Raw genomic sequence first — 18,208 nt, 5'->3', positions numbered from 1 at the left:
GTTGGGTGTAGTTGTGTATGTGTAGGTCAGGTGACAGCGCTGCAGAGTTAGTCCTCCTGTTGGGTGTAGTTGGGTGTTAAAGCTCAAAGTCATCAGGCTTTTATGGCAAATGCTGAACCATCTGTCAGCTCCCCCCCCCTTTTTTTTAAATTAGGGTCTTATGTAGCCCAGGCTGGCTTGGAATTCACTATATAGCTGAGGATAACCTTGAGTTCTTGATCCTCCTGCCTCTGCCTCAAGTTTGGGGATTATAGATATGTGCCACCACACCCAGCCAGTCAAGGTATTTCTGTCTTGGAATATATCTACATGTGTCCCCACCAACAGTGTCTATGTTCCAGGGTACCTCAGCTCTCTGTGTTCCTGTAGCATTTCGTTTGGTTTATTATTTGAACAGTACTTAATAGCATAGCTCTGTAGGTTTGAGGTTTCATGGCTTGGCTGTACTCAGAGAAACAAGAGCTTTGAAAGGGGCACAGGCCCCAAACTAATGCTCTCCCCATTCCTGTGTATGTGGAGCAGTAGGTAAGGAACAGGAGTGGGTGATAGGCCACAGTCGTGAAACCTGGTTTTTCTCCCCTGGAACTTCCCAGGTGAAGCAGCTGCAGGAGGACGCAGCCCGCCTCCAGGCAGCCTACGCAGGGGACAAGGCTGACGACATCCAGAAACGTGAGAATGAGGTCCTGGAAGCCTGGAAGTCCCTGCTGGATGCTTGTGAGGGCCGCAGGGTGCGGCTGGTGGACACGGGAGACAAGTTCCGCTTCTTCAGCATGGTCCGGGACCTCATGCTCTGGATGGAAGATGTCATCCGGCAGATCGAGGCCCAGGAGAAACCACGGTAAGGCTCCTAGCCTTTGAGGTGAGGGTGTCCAGAAAGGAACCTCCTTTCTCCAGTTGTCCACCGTACACCGTTGCTAGGGAACAAGGAGCCGTGGGTGAAATTCACCTCTCCTAGGTTCTCACCCTCACACCCTCATGTTGCACACCTACCCAGGCCTTCCCACTCAGGCTTTTTTAAGTTGTTTTTTTGTGTCTTTGTTATATTAAAAAGTCACTGTTCGTTTCCATATGTATTACAAAGGTGTCGTTGACCCCTGACTTATGTTTCAAAAGTGTGGTGAAATGATTTGTGTCTTCCCTTTAGATTGCTTTCATTCAAAGCAATGGAGTTTATAGATGGACAGAGTAAGGACCTACATAACCAACAGTCCACCCTTGCCAGCTCCTGCTGACAGAGGAATAAAGTGCGTGACCAGTGAAGCTTATTTATGTCTTAAGAAGCAGCTGTGTCCTTGGCCAGGCTCTATTGATTTTTGACCCATGAGAAGGTCTTTGATTTCTAAGCTCCTTACCCGCAGCTCATCTACACATGCGCACTGCTGGCCATTGAACTGGGGCCTATGCATGCTGAGAAAGCACTCTACTGCTGAACTGCATCCCAGCTGCTGTCTTCCTGTGTCTATACCGTGTCTATACCCCCGCCCCCCAACCTTTCTGAAACAAACTCTCACTGAACGGTTAGGTCTTGGACTGCATTCCTTCTGCACCAGCCTCCCAAGTAGCTGGTGTGCTAGGCTTAAATTTTTAAAATTTGTTTTATTATTATTATTTTTGAGACTGTACCTCAGCTACGTGCTAACTGTACTAACTCAGCTGGCTTTGAACTCCTGTCTGTACCTCTGGAATTACAGGTACACATCACCAAGCCTGCTGCTTTTCTTCTCTTCTGTTTTGCTTTGCTTTGTTGAGATAGGGTCTCACTCTATGGCCTCAAACCTAAAATTCTCCTGTTTTCAGCCTCCCAAGTGCTGGGATTATAGGTGTGTACTTCCTTCCACATCTGGCTTTGTAGTTCTTATTCTCGAAGACATCAGCTATCAGCTGTTCTTTGTTACAGCTAACTGCCTTTGTGTGTTCTTGAAGGAGTGTCTACCTGCACTTTGTTTGAAGGTAAAGATATGAACGGAAAGGCGGTGGCTTTCTTGTATGCACCTAAAGATGCCTGCCTTTGAGCTAGCTGGTTCTGAGTTAAGCATCACTGAACTTTGTCCCAGTGACTAGGCCTGAGCGAGGGCTGTGAATCAGCCCTAAAAGGACAGGCCGTCGGTTTCCTTCTGATTGTGTCTTAAAGCTTGGTGTCTTGAAGAAGATGTTTCTTTCTTCCAGGGATGTGTCCTCTGTTGAACTGTTAATGAATAATCATCAAGGTATCAAAGCTGAAATTGATGCTCGCAATGACAGTTTCACAACTTGCATTGAACTTGGGAAATCCCTGCTGGCAAGGAAACACTATGCTTCTGAGGAGGTAGGATGAACTCGGCCGGTGTTAGGGTAGAAAATGATTTTAATTTGCATCATGTCTGTCATTGTCTCTCAGAATCTCCAGGGATTGGTTCCAGGACCTCTAGGAAAGTAGAACCCATGGGTGGTTAGATACCTTATGTGAAATAAGATTTATTCATAACTTCAAAACATCTCTGGATTCCATCTAAAATCTAACCCAGGGTAAATCATTGTACAGTATTAAGGAATGGCAAGAGTCAAGTCCATGTGCTCGTTGTAGTTAGAGTTTCTTATAATATTTTTATTCTTTGTAGTTATGTTGCTGCAGGACCTACTTTAACAGGGTCTACTGCACACGTGCAATAAATGCACTCCTCTGCATAATTTTGAAACTTACTCTGTCTGCCTAGAGTGACTGTTACATGAAACTGTAGGCCCCAAGTCGGTAATTGTTTAGCCAGAGATCATTTTTGAGGATCCCAGGTATAACAACAGCCAGTGAGCTTGTCAGCGAGCACTGTTGTCAGCGGACACTGTTGTCAGGTGTAACAACAGCCAGTGAGCTCGTCAGCGGGCAGTGTTGTGGCTCCACCTGTGTTGTATTTGGCCTCCTTGACGGATGGTCGCAGGTTCTGGTTAGGATGGTGGCATCCATTACGTAGCATCCTTCACAGGAACGGAGTCTCTCAGAAGCCAAGGCTTTGCCAGTATTATTGTCCTTCTCTTCAGAATGGGAGTTTCCAGGAGCCCCGCAGTCCAGTGAGGCCAAGCATAGTGTGCTCCCTCACCACAGTCGGCTTCAGACAGAGCTCCCACCCTCTGGAAAGGCAGCAGTGTTCTCGCTGCAGCCAAGACATAAAAGATATACTCAAGCTGATGCTTCTTAGCTTGGGGGAAAATAAATGTTCTTGTACAAAGTGACCATCGAGGGGAAAGACCGAAGATTGCAGTGTTTTACTAAGGCCCTTGTTCTTTCTGCAGATCAAGGAAAAGTTACTGCAGTTGACGGAAAAAAGAAAAGAAATGATTGACAAGTGGGAAGACCGATGGGAGTGGCTAAGACTGAGTAAGGACATACACTCTTCACTTATCTTTCTGCTCTTCTTGGGTATCTATGGAAAGCATGCAATTTTTTGGTTTTTCCTTGATGTACTATTATTACATTAATGACTTCAAGGTTTTAAATGTTTCTCTCTCCATCTGTTATTGCTCGCTGGCTAGTGAGGGTGAATGAAGAGATGGTTCAGTGGTTGAGAACACTTCCTACCCTCCCAGAGAACCTGATTCGGTTCCCGGCACCCCTTTCAGAGACTCATATCCAGGATAGCTCCAGACCCAGAGCATCTAACATCTTTGGCTTCTGTGGGCACCTGTGCTCAAATGAACATACACAAATAATACAGATATACAGGGTGGGGCTGGAGAGATGGCTCAGAGGTAAAGAGCTGCTATTCCAAAGGTCCTGAGTTCAATTCCCAGCAACCACACGGTAGCTTACAACCATCTATACTACAATCTGGTGCCCTCTTCTGGCAGAACACTGTATATATAATAAATAAGTAAATCTTTAATTTATGGTGTATATAAATTTAATATATGGCGTATATGCCTTTAATCCCAGCACTGGGAAGGTAGAAAGAAGCATATGGTTCTCTGTATGTTCAAGACCAACCTACTCTACCTAGCAAGTTCTAAGAACAGACAGGGCTATGTAGAGAGACTCTCTCAAAAAACAAAAAAATAAAATAAATATTAAAAATAAACATTCTATCTATCTTTCTGTCTATCTCTATGAGTGTGCATGTGTAGTAACCACAGTTTGCCTGGAACTATGAGCCCTCACTGGATTTAAAATTTAAGAATAGCACCTCATGGTTGATTGAACATTAAAAGGAGCATCATATTTGGGTCCATTCTGTTATGGAGGATTTTATTTGCTGGTTGTAAGAAGTCTGGGGAAGCTTCATTTTGTGTAGCAAAACCTGTATCATAAACTGCTGTGAATTGGATACCAAGCTGTCGTCTGGGTTTACAGTAATGATTTGCATGGAACCCACTTTGAAGAATTGACAGTTTCCTAGTTCCTTCTCAGTTGACATGTTGGGGGGCATCCATCACAATGTCCAAATGAGGCCAGCTTGCTCTGTACCCTGACAGCTGTCCACAGTCCTTACCTGACTGGCTGAGTGAGATGCGTAGAGACCGGTGTTGGCCCTTCTGTTAAGCTGGTTCTAATCCACCTCCTTCCTCGTAACTGCAGTGGGAGGAGAGCTTTTTCTTCACGTAGAGGAACAGCATTTGAAAAGAACCCTGCCTCTTCCCTTCTTTAGCGATCCACCCTCTCAATCTCCCAAGAGAAAACTGTACTAATACAATTGCCAATATACGCTGCTCTGTGGGCACCTGCTGCACCCGATAGCCCTACACATGTAGGCTGTGTGCTCTGTAGAGCTCTGCAGTTTTATCTCTTAGAATTAGGGCCCTGTGACCAGAATACATTCTAGGCCTGGACAGTCCACTTGAGAGCCACTGTCTGCACAAGGTGCTTGGGAAATGGAAATAGTCGTACAGTTTAGCTTGTATGTATGCTTGGCAAACAGATAAAAGTTAAAAGACAACAATATTTTGTGGTGATTACATGTTAAAATAGTATTGTGTGTGTGTGTGTGTGTGTGTGTGTGTTTAAATCAAAACTCAATTAAAATTACCCCCATCTTTGTAATGTGTCTTACGGCAGCATACAGGATGCCTGGGTGGCTCACTGAATTTACGTTTGATGGCATTTTGGTTGCATAGATGATGAGCTAGCTGTACTTAGGGTACTGCTGTCATGTGACCCTGTGATCCACACTCACTCTTGGCTCCCTGTGCAGTTTTGGAGGTTCATCAGTTCTCAAGAGATGCCAGTGTGGCTGAGGCTTGGCTGCTCGGACAGGAACCATACCTATCCAGCCGCGAAATTGGCCAGAGTGTGGATGAAGTGGAGAAACTGATCAAGCGCCACGAGGCATTTGAAAAGTCTGCAGCAACCTGGGACGAGAGATTCTCTGCCCTGGAAAGGCTGACAACAGTGAGTAGCCTCGGGATATTGGGCACCGTGTCTTGCCTGTTGGTGTGGATTCTGGGATTTGAATGTGCATCAGGCCGTGTCTTGGTCTTGGAGCACTGTTAAATCATCTCCCTTCCAGATGATCTTCTCTGCCAGCCAAAGCTTTACTTAGCTGTAGAGCCTGAGTACTGTTCTTTCTTCCTTCAAAATTTTCATACTCATAGAGAATGGCCTCCGACTTCCGTTCTTCTGCAGAGCCAATATGTATCAAAACAGAGTTCTTTTAGAGTATATTTATTGCTCATGATTAGAGTATATTTATTGCTCATGAAATGAACTCATTTCAGGTAGACTGTTTTGTGACTTTTTTTTTTCTCTGTTTCTCTACTACAATACAAATGGCTTCCTTGAAAGTTTCTGTGGGTCTGTGCTGGGTTTTAATTGAGACTTCATAGAAAGTCTCAGGTAAAACCCATGGCAGCTTTTCCTTCCCAAACCAGTTAAGAGATGCGGGGCTCAGTTTTGAACTAAAATCCCTACTTCCAGAGGGCATACAACCACCCAAAGGAATTTTCCAGCAAGGATAGACAGCCCTTCATCCCTTACAGGTTTAGACTGTACCTATAACACACCTGGACACACTGCCATTGTCTTTGGAGTGCTGACCCTTGAGGCTATCCAACATGAACCACTAGAAAAAGGGTCCCAGGTTTCTAGGATCTTTCTTCAAGAGCAGTAAGGATCTTAGCCATGGTAAACAACTCCCTGTTCTCCCTTAGTTGGAGTTACTGGAAGTGCGCAGACAGCAAGAGGAAGAAGAAAGAAAGAGGCGGCCACCTTCTCCGGAGCCAAGCACGAAGGTTTCAGAGGAGGCTGAGTCCCAGCAATGGTGAGGCACTGGTGGGGTGGGGGAGGGGTTAGACCGTTGACATCAGTGATAAGTGAGGTTATAGGGCACCTGTTCTGTCTTGCTGTGTGGAGCCAGGCCAGATATCCTCCCTGTTCATGGCTACATTTATGCTGTTTAGAATCCATCCTAAGTAACAGATGAGCACTTTAAGTTGGGAACAGTCTCACAGCAGATGAAGTGTAGAGGAAGGCGCCAGTACGCTCATCTGTACTTTACATGTGGCTCGTGGGGAGAGGCACCAGTGGTAGGGAGAACTGATTTTCTATTTGCAAAAGGCTATTGATGGCGTATACGCTCCACGGAAGCCCCGGCACTAGAGTTACGTGGTGGGGTGGGACAGTGTTCCTGGGGGCTGAACTTTATTGTACTGTCTAAAAGTGCCAAGTTTAACAGTGTGGTATTATGTGAAAGAAGGGTGCTTATACTTGTTTTGTTTTTTTCTTTCTCTCTCCCCTCCTTTCTGTTCCCTCTCTCTCCTTTCCCCTTTCTCCCAATCACCCTAACAGGGATGCTTCAAAAGGAGACCAAGTTTCCCAGAATGGTTTGCCAGCTGAACAGGGATCTCCACGGGTTAGTTACCGCTCTCAAACGTACCAAAACTACAAAAACTTTAATAGCAGACGGACAGCCAGTGACCATTCGTGGTCTGGACTGTGAAGTTCACTATCGTTTGTCAAGAACCACTCTTTCCACATCCCGTTGGTTTTGACCTTTTGGCTTCCATGTCACTCAAAGTGTTAAAAATTTTTAGTTAATTCATAACTTCCTTGATTTCATATTTGTTTGCATTTAATTTATGTTTATTTGGATGCTCATTGCTTTGAAGCAGCATACTTTTTTTGTTTATTTATTGTGAGCTTTTTACTTTATTACATGAGAAATTTAAATTAAATGACAGCATAATGAAGAAACTAGAGTCTAACAGGTACGAAACATCCAAGTTGTACTAACAGGGCCCAGTTCTCTGCTATAGGTGCTATGTTATTAGAAGTATTGTTAACCTGTGGTAGTTTAGTAACTAGGAAGACTGGTGTGTAAGGAAGGAGACATTCACTACTAAGGTTATGTGTGCAGTCATTCTGTAACATTCCATGGAGAATGCATTCACTGAAACGACAGGAAAGAAGCTGAATAATCTTGTTGGGGAGCTGTTTAAATTTTAGGTGCAGGACCCCAAACGTTCTGAGACCACTTATTACTTTGAGGTCATTTATTACTTTGTATAAACCCAGTAATCCTCTCTTTTCTGCCAAGTCCTCAACCTAGAACTGTAGGCCTCTGTGTGACACGTCTTAGAGCCAGCCTGGGACTGCTACCACCAGCTCTATCTTGCTCAATGTCACCACTGTCGGCACTCAGGTCATGGCAGGTGCCAGCAGCTCTCAGCGTGTTTCGGAAGTCTGCCTACCAGACTTCAGGCCTCCATCCAGTCAGAGACTTCAGGGTGTCAAAAATACGTTGTCCTTTTTTAAGCAAATGAAGCAAAAACCATTTTGGTTCGTCCTGATTACTTGAAGGTCCACTCAATGGCCCAAGCCTGGGAGCACTTGGAGAGGCATTCTGGCCCTAGAGGTTACTTCATTGTCTCTAAAGAGAAAATCTGTTTTGTGTGTCTCCAGTGAATCCTGGGATTCATTCCTTTTCTCAAGATTCTTTGTGGAGTTCTCTAGTAAGGAGTCTTCAGGATGGCATGTATCAGGCCACTAGCGGGGATTGAAAACATTTTAACAGCAATCCTTTTCCTTAGGCGTAAAAACTGGTGGAAGGTGATTTCCTGGTTCTGATCTAAACCAAACCAAACCCACATTGCAGAAAAATCTTGCAAGACACTCCTTTGCTTCCTTGCCATATTTAGATTGTTAGTGGAGTCAGGACCTGTTTGGTATGTGTTTTCCATGAGCGAAGTCTAACTTGTCTTTCATTTCATGATGCATTTTTTTTCTTTTGTCAGGATAACGTCATATAGCATCTTGTTTGTTTTTCCTAATCTCTATGTACATATCTATCTACCTAGAGCCGTAGATAGGTATCTAGATAGACGCCAAGCTTCTTATGCATCATTATTGGGTCTCTGCCTTAAAACAAATCCAAATTTATTGGGGGGGGGCTCTTTTTCATTGGTCACTAGGGTTCCCTGACCATGTCTTTATGGCCCCGTATCATATTATGTCACTGACCATATATGTATATACATATATGATCTTTCCATATATGTGTGTGTGTGTGTGCACTTAAATTTTGTATCATCCAGACTGATACCAAATTTTAATCCTTTTTTAAATTCAAAAGACAAAACCCACATAAGCACACAAGACAGGATTGCCATGATGCCTATTTTTGTCTATATTTTTAATTAACAATTGGATTGGATTGGATTGGAAGAAGAAATAGCAATTTCCTTCCTTTGGGTGATGGTGCAGAGACTCATGTTAATGAACTCGAAAATGGTGTTGCTTCATGTACTTTGAAAACCAATCAGGTGTTTCCTGTGCTAATAGTTGTCATGCTGCATCCATGTCACCTGATTTCAGTGTCTCAGATGTGCCTGGCCACGAAAGCACTCTGAACTAATGGCTAAAGAGAAGCAACAGCTGGGGGGAGGGGCCAGGGGTCACATGTACCATTGTTTGATCACTATGATTTGCTTTTGATGTTTGTCTCTAGTGGTGTGTTGTCTGTTGGCATGCTTCCAGCACATGTCCATTAAAATTCATTTTTGTTCCTTTTATTTTCATCGTTTCCTTGGTTAGTGATTTCATTCATTCATATGAACATTAATTATCTCTGCATACTGGTTTGGGGTTTTCTCTTTCCTTCTAACTCCAAAGAAAAAATTTTTGCTGCAGAATTTCCATCAGAAGAAACTCCCCCTGCCTTCACCTACCTTGAGATGTGACCAACCCCGATAAATGAATGCCCACCCGAGTCTCTGCCACTAGTGGTTTTCAAGTCAAAGCTGCAGCAGTAAATTTTTTTTTCTGGTGTCTGTGTACTAACCCATGTCTCTCTGCACTCACCTGGCTCAGGCCTTCCACACCAGCTCACACTTGCTCCTGACAGGAGTTTCCTGAGATCTCTCTAGAAGAGATGTGTCAACTGTAAGATCCACTCAACAGTCTTTTGACTTGGGTTTTGTCTTGGTTATTTCCCCTCCTACAACCTGCCCTTAACAGTGGAAGGAGGAGCCAGGTGTACTGGGATATCCCTGCAGTCCCAGCTACTGGCGAGAGGAGAAGGGGGAAAGCGTATTACTTGTACCATTTCTGCAGGCTGTTGCTTGCAAAACCAGGCAAACCAAGCACTCTCTCCCCCACCTCCGTGACTTTTTGCCCCAATAATACATTCACCATATTGATGAGAGAATAATGAATTTTAAGCAGAAAGAACCTTAAGATTGCATAGTCTCTAGTCACAGCCTAAACCTTGATGCTAATTATGATAGTTTACATAAGCTTATAATTCCCTGCACTATTGGCAAGTTTCCATTGTCATTTCCCCAGAAAATTCGCTTTGTCTAGAGTGAAGCCCTGGGTCCATCAATCTAGATAAGACCTAAGCAAGAGAGTTGACAGATCTGAGTGTTCAAGTGGTGGTGGCCAGTTTACCTCTTTATACTGCCAAGGTTGCTGCTAACTGGGTGTCACTCTGACTCTGGGCAGCAGTGGTGGGGGATTATAGCTAATGTCTATACCACTGATACTTCCGTGTTTGTCCGTGTATGAGGGGTGCAGGTTGTCTGTAATCTACTAAAGCATCAGCCACCCCCAGCTTTAGTAACTTGCTAATCCATGCCCTGGGTATATCAGCCAGAGGCTGCTACAGTTCATGGTACACAGTTGATGGTACACAGGCCGAAAACCATAATGAATCAAGACACTACTACTACATTTCCAAAGCCGAAAACCCGTGTGGGTTACAATTTAAAGTGAGCTTGGGAAGGAACGCTCCTGAAGACGTCTGCAGACTGAAGGGTCAGAGCCGCTGGAAGCCTGGCTGTCTCTGGGCTCTCGTCTCAGTGCAGCAAGGCACCGTGATCAACCACCCGTGATGGGGAAGGCCCTGGTTCTGTCTTTGTTTGGGGGTAAATAGCTGTGTGGTGTTGAGTGACTGTGATTGGCTTTTCCAACTCCTTTAACAAAAGCTACAACCCACTTACGACTCAACTTGGGCAGATGTGGTTCAGTTGCCGTTTGTTGACTTGCCTCGTTTCCTTTCGGCTCTCAAGCCCCACAGTCTAACGGGGAGATGGCTATGAAATGCATGACTGTTGTCCTAATTTCTGCATGTGTTTATGGTGGTATCTGGAGGGAGGGGGAGAGGAGGACCAGGGAGCCTCTTTCAGAAACCAAAGGTGTTTCGTTGTTGCACCTGGGAAATGCTGTGTAGTTCTGATAGGATTGTCTCTCCATCTGTTTGTGAATGCCCCTTTGCTGCTACTTCAGCCCTTCTGGTGAGACCCTTGGTTGTAAGGTGGCTGCTGTATAACGTCCACTCTCATATTTAATATGTATGACTGTCACCATCGTCTTTGTGTGTTAAAGTAACCATGGAGGAGATGATCTGAGCTATGTCAGAGAAAACGGAGCGATCAGAGGAGCAGAGTGCAGTAAAACTCATCCTGGCATTTCGCTTTTCTCACTTCCCCGCAAGCGGGCGGGCATTAATCCATTCCCACCTTCTAATGTCCTTGGCGTCCAGCTGGCTTTGCGGGGTGTGCCATGGTTTTACTGTACTGCCTCCTTCTGTGCCAGGCTTTTATACACAGCCACGTGTGCGAGTCAGAGCGTATGTGGTCACCCCTTGCTCTCGGGGTTCGCTGAATGGCCTCTCCAATGTCCCTAGATGGCAGAAACGATGGACACAAGTGAAATGGTCAACGGTGCTGCCGAGCAGAGGACAAGCTCCAAAGAGTCCAGTCCTGTTCCCTCTCCCACCTCTGACCGCAAGGCCAAATCCGCACTTCCGGCCCAGAGTGCTGCCACCCTGCCAGCCAGGACCCAAGAGACAGCAGCGGCCCAGATGGAAGGCTTCCTCCATCGAAAGCATGAGTGGGAGGCCCACAATAAGAAGGCCTCGAGCAGGTAAAGGCAGCCCAGGTGGGAGGTGGGAAGGCAAGTCCCCCTTGCAGAGGTGGCCGGCCAGGGTCGTGCTCGCGGGGATGGGAATGGGGCCTGGGGCTTTTCCTGAGAAGGAGCTTCCTGGAGTGGGGTTGACCAGTCTTCCTGAAGTGACTGTGGGGTTTAGCACTCAGTGACACTCCTGTCTCCACATCGTCTCTTCCTCCAGTCTCTAGTTTTATTATTTGGCTGATGAGGAAGCAGGGCTGTGACAGATATAAAGGCACACTCTTCAAGACCTCTAGCAAAGGGCAAAGTTGAGGGGAAACCACATCTAACCCTGAAGCTTGTGTGCTTGGCTGGTCACCCCAATGTCTGAGACTGCATCCACTCTCCACGGGCCCCATGCACCCGCACAGAGCGGCCCTGAGACTTGGGGAGCTTGTGTCTGAGAATAGGAGCCCTGTCTGTTCCTGGGCAGCTCGCGTGTCCCTCCGTGCAGAGAGCAGCGTTTCTCTGAAGCTGCTACTGAGCCACATGGGCTGCCCCAGAGACGCTGCGTGGATGGGGGTGGGGGCGATTCCCTGTCAGTTCAGTTTTCTGAAAGGCTTTTAGCAAGGGGTAGCACATGTGTGCGGGTCATCTTCATGTGAGATTCTGGTTTCTTTCAGCAAGTGTGAGACACAGCCCTGATCTTTCTCTCTCTGCCACACTCATTCAGGTCCTGGCACAATGTTTATTGTGTCATAAATAACCAGGAAATGGGCTTCTATAAAGACGCCAAGAGTGCTGCTTCCGGCATCCCCTACCACAGTGAGGTCCCTGTGAGTTTGAAGGAGGCTGTCTGTGAAGTGGCCCTTGATTACAAGAAGAAGAAGCATGTGTTCAAGCTAAGGTGAGCATTGTCAAGGCTTTGCCTGGGTGTGTTCATCTCCTTAGGACTTGGTTTTCCCACAAAGCACTGTATGGGTGTGCTTCCTCCTGACATTCTCAGTCCCTAAGAAAGTGAACACCCAGTCTGCCACGACCTATTGAGACTCCTGGGTCTGTGGGACCAAGGGCCACTTCCCTGTGATCGGCTGTGCAGCTGGACTCTGACGAAAGGAGCCTTCCTTTCATGATCTGGAATTCTTCCCTGGCACTGCTGGTGGGCTTTTAACATCTCACTATACAATGGAAGCCTGAGAAAAGATCTTTTCAAAGATTTTGAGTCTCTCTGGCTTGTGCAGACGCAGGAGTTACCATTGTGTGCTCCAGAGAGAGGCACTGTGAGTCACCCCAGAGCCTGAGGAAACAAACAGGAAGTAATTTGGTGACGCAGGCCGTCCTCCCCAGCTCTTCCCACACTTCTGCTCCCAAATGACTCCTCTTTGTGGAAGACACCCCTCATGCCACATCCACACCCCATTCTTCTTGTGGTTGGAAATAGGCAAACCGTTTTGCTTCTCAAGCCTGACTACACCGATTCTCCTCAGAACCCACATGGAAGAGAAGGGCTGGCCTGCAGGTTGTCTATTAACCTGTGTTAGTGTACATGCACACACAGATTTGAAAAATACATTTGCATGCAAAAGCAAAACATCTTACTGGCTGGTTACTTAGTTTGCTACTGATTGCTCTATTCCTCTGGGACCCGACAAGTTGTATCTTAGTTGGTCTGGACCAAGGATGGCACTGGGGGATTATTTTTGGAGTTGGCATGGCAACAGAGACTTTGGACCATAGAGACAGACATATTATCACAAGAGTTCCAGATAGTCTGACCCTTTAACTGTTTTTGAAGAGTTATCTCTTGAATTCCTTTTTCAATCAAGAATCCAAGTGGTATTTGCTATAACAAGGCAAGCTTTCTTGTGGTTGGGGCTTTTTTGTTTTTTTCTGTTGGATTAAAGGACCAGATTGTCTGTGCATATTGGGTTGGTCTGCTGAATACATGACTAATGCAGGGGCTGTCTCCGCGCCTGCGCAGACGGTCGATGATGCATGTAGCTCTGTTGGTGTTCCTGAGGTCAGTCCCAAGGCCTGCTTATAGCTCACACTAGATAAGGGATTTTTTTAAAAAAAATTTTTAACTTTCTAACATAAAATGATTACCTACACAATTGTAAAATATTATTTTCTTGAAATTACAGACTAAATGATGGCAACGAGTACCTCTTCCAAGCCAAAGATGATGTAAGTTACTGCTTAGTTTCGTTTTCCCGGATACTCAAAGAGCATGGGAGTGTTTGTGGGAATTCTCTCTGGTCTCCATAGTCACAACACTGGGCCCCAAAGCAGTAAATGTCACCTTACTGCCCTCACCAAGGAAGGAAAGCTAGTGCAGCATTCACCAGATCCTCCGGAGCCTCCGAGCAAAGGCCTTGCCTGCTGCTCCTTGAAGGGCAAGGCACAGTGAGGGGGCCGAGGACAGGGTGCGTGTCCTGATGCCGCGTCAGAAGCCTCCGCACCGTGCTCCGTTACTGGACACTGCCCCACCTCGGAGAAGAGAGGGTTACCTCAGTGATGACAACATGTGCAGCGTTTTAAGTCTCAAATGGCTTTTGTTCTGTTTTCAGGGCCATAGGGAGAGTCCTTTCTAGGGTGGGAATGGTATCTTGCAGCCTGAGACTAGTCTTCTAGTTCCTGTAGGTGTGTAGACTAAACCCCAGAGTGGCCTACGGGTGCCATAGCCCTGAGCCGTCTCCACTCTTCAGTGATGCCCTTATGACAGTGAATCTAGTTAGAGGCGCTTTTCGCAGAGACCCAAACATCTCGTGCTCACCCATCTTAACCAGCTCTAACCTGTGTCCCTTCCCGTCTAGGAGGAAATGAACACATGGATCCAGGCCATCTCCTCCGCCATCTCCTCCGACAAACACGACCTGTCCGCCAGCACCCAGAGTACGCCAGCATCCAGCCGGGCGCAGACCTTACCCACCAGCGTTGTCACCATCACCAGCGAGTCTAGTCCCGGCAAGAGGGAGAAGGACAAAGAGAAAGACAAAGAGAAGCGGTTCAGCCTTTTTGGCAAAAAGAAGTGAACTTCCCTCTCGTCCTGCCCTTCTCTGACCTTTTCAGTGAGAGTCCAGCATGCAAGCTCAGACCAACCCATTACTCTGTGCCTAATGTTCCTCCATGTAGTTGATTTTTTTTCCTTCTTTTTTTAAAAATAAATTTTTTAATTTATAGAGTATTTCTGAGGGTGGGGGAAACATACCTAAACACTTTATCTCCAAGTTAACAAAAGTTTGAGGTGCAGAGGGAAGGCCAGATTTTTTTTTAATGAAATTATATAGATTAAATCTCAATATTTAAGCTGTTCCTCAATTTTGTGAGGCTGTGTTGGAAATAACCCGCCTCTGATGCTGTTGGTTTGCAAAGCAGCGGTGCTTACACAATATTCCCTGTGCTCCCCAGAGACGATGGACTGATTTCCTGACACTATTCTCCGTTCACTTCAGTGGTTACCCTGAGTCTTGACTATTCCAAGTGCCCACGCTGGGTCTAACCTTTACTAAACAGATTGTGTATCGTGGTCTCTCGCTGCAGCCATAGCACAGCTCCATGGAAACCTCCAGGCCAAACAGTTCGTGTCTGGCATCACTAACACATGACACGCGGCTCTCCTGCAGCAGTCGCTGTGACCGTTCAGAATGTCGGTATACAAGAAGGAATAGAAAACTGATAAGGTTTTAAATAATCTGTAATTTCAATCTTTTTTTTCTGAAATACATTATATTGTATGTTTGAGATAATTCTAGTACAAAGTATAATAAAACTAGATGTATAATAAACCCTTTAAATCACTGGTAAGCGTATAAGTGGAACTGAAGCATTTACTGGACAAAGTAATGTTACTCTAATGGTTACTTGCTTGTGCGTGGCCACACTGTTATAATTTGCTTCATTACCTTGCTATTTGATACATAGTGTGCATTTCTCTGTCACTGTAACTATTGTAATGACAAGTTTTCATCTTACTGCACAATCAAAATGGCATTGATAAGAATGAACTCCAGAGTCTGAGCCTGGATAGGGAGTGGTTGCTCAGGCCTGGTGCTCCATCGTACGACCTGTCCCTCTCAACTTTTGCCCTATCTGTTAAATATATGCTATGTCATTAAATGCTTTTAAATCTAGCCTGTTGACTAACGGGTGTTTTTCCTCTCCTGTGCATGCGTGCCTATTAGAGAAATTGCAAGGGAAGAAAGAGCAACCAGAAAGCATTATATCACAAATCTGGGTTCCTCTGTCACACTTCAGGGTGTGTGTGTGTGTGTGTGTGTGTGTGTGTGTGTGTGTGTGTGTGTGTGTGACACCTGGCTTTGAAAGCCATAGCAAATAAAGAATGAATAGGGTGTTGAGTGACGACATACGCCAATAATGTGTTTCATAGCTTGCTGTAGCCTCAGGCCCTGACATAGGGATAGGTAAGCCTTCTCTGAAGACGAGCAAGGGATAATGAGTATTTCACTTTTGTTCTGATCAAGGTCAAGTATCAGCAAAAAGCACTAGGCAAAGGACTCGTTCTGCACGCAAGACCGATGCCTGCTCCTTGCTGGGCTCTGGGTTATTGTGTACCTGTCCCCAGACATCCTGGAGGGTGGATATGATGGGACCACAAGAAGCAACTGGGCTTGAAAGTTTCCATTTGGCCTTCACTTGTCCCTTTAAATATTTGCCACACTTTGGAGACCCATTGTCTCAAGTGGGAATGGAGGTAGTGGAATGCTAGCGGCTTGCTGCAACTGAGTCTACAGAGAAGGCATTTTATATCACAGAAACACAGGGACTTTCTCTATGGGGCATCTGGGTAGGGTGGAACGTGGGAGAGTTCCACAAAGCCCTGAGCCTGTCTTAGCTCACAGCACACCCCCCAGGAGCGTCTACATAAGAGTGCAGGGGCCTTTTAGATTGTTTAAGTGAATTGTTTCCATTGTTCTTCAAGCTTAATTTTCTTTTTTCTTTTTAATATTTATTATGTATACAATATTCTGTCTGCGTGTATGCCTGCAGGCCAGAAGAGGTTGTGAGCCACAATGTCATTGCTGGGAATTGAACTCAGGACCTTTGGAAGAGCAGGCAATGCTCTTAACCTCTGAACCATCTCTCCAGCCCTCAAGCTTAATTTTCTAAGGAAAATCATTGCTCAGTGTTTTCATCTCCCATCCAAGGTCTTCATCTAAGGCAGAGGTTCTCAACCTGTGGCTCACAACCCCTTTGGGAGTTGTATATCATATATCCTGCATATCAGATATTTGCATTATAATTCACAGCAGTAGCTAAGTTACAGTTATAAAGTAGCAATGAGATAATTTGATGATTGGGGTCACCACAACATGAAGAACTCTACTAAAGGGCCGCAGCACTACGAAGGTTGAGAGTCGCTGCCTCTGTTCTAATAAAACTGTCTGCCCGCTTCATGAAGATGGTACAGTGTGTTTTGAAGCCAATACTTGGTGTACAAATCAGGTGCTTTCTTGCTGCCAGCTGTTAAACATGCCTCTAACATCTTGTGGTTTGTAGGGCCTTGTTCCCTCGCATGTGATTAGCTTAGTTTACACCTTACCTTCTGCTCCTTGAGGAGAAAACATGGACTTTGAGTCCGGGATGGTTAAACTCTGGGATTTCCCTGCCAGCTCCATGACAAGGAACCCCTATTGCCTCTGCCAAGCACCTGCTGTGTGCCAGACACTCCAGGAAGCAGTGCTCAGGAATGGGGTGATACTTTGTTTGTGCTCTAACTAATAAAGCTTGCCTGAAGATCAGAGGGTGGAGCTAGCCACTAGTTAACCATAGAAGTCTGGAGGTCTGTACAGACAGACAGGAAGTGATATGGCTGGGCAGAGAGAGGAGTATAAGTTGGGGGAGTGTTGGGAATATTTCTTAAAATAAGCCTCTCCACCGACGCAATTAATTCCAATCAGATCAAATTAGACCAAATAAAAGATGCCCATGTTTAATAAATGCAGCCTTCCCGGGTGGCCCAAGAAAACATGGCAAGGGGAAGAGAGCAGGGGAGACCACGCAAAACCCAGAGACCACGTGTGTGTTCCTTTTCTGGGCGGCAGCCTAAATAGCCTGTGGGAATGGTCCTGACACTCCCTGGGGAGGGGTCACTGCTTGGCGGGCTTTCCTGGAGGTGGAGTCTGGACCAAGGCAACTCCCAGGGGAGGAGGTTTGAAATGAAGCTTCCTGCTCCATTCCTGCCCCATTGGCACTCCAAGGATTGGTGCCAGGGGCTGGGGTGATGCTTCTACCCCAAACATCCCAGACTTCTTGGATATAGAGGTGTCAGGGGGCTGGGGTATCATAACTAAACATTGGGAGGAGTTAGCAAGGCAAGAATTTGTTATGGCTTGCTTCTTTGACTCTGTTCTTTCAGCATTTACCCTGATATCTGGCTCTGGGTTTTTATTATTAAGACCAATTAGATTTGTGCTACAACTGGTGCCCAACTTTAAGGCACGAATTCACAAGAAAAGCTGCTTGCCTGTGGCTTTGTAGCCTCTGGCACATGCCCGAGCCACACACAGGAGCTCCTGCTGGAGTCACTGCCCAAGCCTCTGAATAAGTTTGAGCTGTTCCCGTTGAACCCTCTACAACATTCTCCAGCTGCTACCCAAACTCCAGAAGCACCTGGGCTCTAAACACCACAGGACTTACCCACCCTAGACCGGCTGGCTCTGCCTTCAGGCAGCTCACACCATCCATGTGCTTCTTCTTCCACACAATCCCCTGTACTGTAGTAATTGGAGCGGCAGGCTGCATCCCGGCACCCGGCCGCCCACATGGCTAGCTCTACCCGAAATAATTACACGGACACTGTATTCTTTTAAACACTGCTTGGCCCTTTAGCTCTAGCCCTTACTGGCTAATTCTGATATCCCGATCAACCCATCTCTAATAATCTGTGAGCACCGGTCT

At 46.0% G+C, this 18,208-nt stretch overlaps 1 protein-coding gene across 4 annotated transcripts in view; it reads left to right on the top strand.

Annotated features, from left to right (window-relative positions):
* The window catches only part of Sptbn1 (spectrin beta, non-erythrocytic 1), a 165,401-nt gene extending 149,981 nt beyond the window's left edge, over positions 1-15,420 (top strand). For 3 of the 4 annotated variants that reach the window (XM_005359172.3, XM_026785213.1, XM_013350742.2), the window contains 10 exons: positions 594-838; positions 2,167-2,305; positions 3,265-3,349; positions 5,157-5,353; positions 6,112-6,221; positions 6,749-6,812; positions 11,085-11,323; positions 12,021-12,194; positions 13,432-13,474; positions 14,104-15,420. In XM_005359172.3, the coding sequence (XP_005359229.1) occupies positions 594-838; positions 2,167-2,305; positions 3,265-3,349; positions 5,157-5,353; positions 6,112-6,221; positions 6,749-6,812; positions 11,085-11,323; positions 12,021-12,194; positions 13,432-13,474; positions 14,104-14,322 (1,515 nt within the window). In that variant the 3' untranslated portion in view covers positions 14,323-15,420. Of the gene's footprint in view, positions 1-593; positions 839-2,166; positions 2,306-3,264; positions 3,350-5,156; positions 5,354-6,111; positions 6,222-6,748; positions 8,971-11,084; positions 11,324-12,020; positions 12,195-13,431; positions 13,475-14,103 lie in introns of those variants that run through there. The other variant, XM_005359173.2, reaches the window with a different exon arrangement.
* The last annotated feature ends 2,788 nt before the right edge of the window (positions 15,421-18,208 follow it).

This window comes from Microtus ochrogaster, linkage group LG1 (genome assembly GCF_000317375.1).
Source record: "Microtus ochrogaster isolate Prairie Vole_2 linkage group LG1, MicOch1.0, whole genome shotgun sequence".
NCBI lineage: Eukaryota > Metazoa > Chordata > Mammalia > Rodentia > Cricetidae > Microtus > Microtus ochrogaster.
The sequence above is the reverse complement of the archived record's forward strand: the minus strand, read 5'-3'. Positions and strand labels throughout refer to the sequence as shown.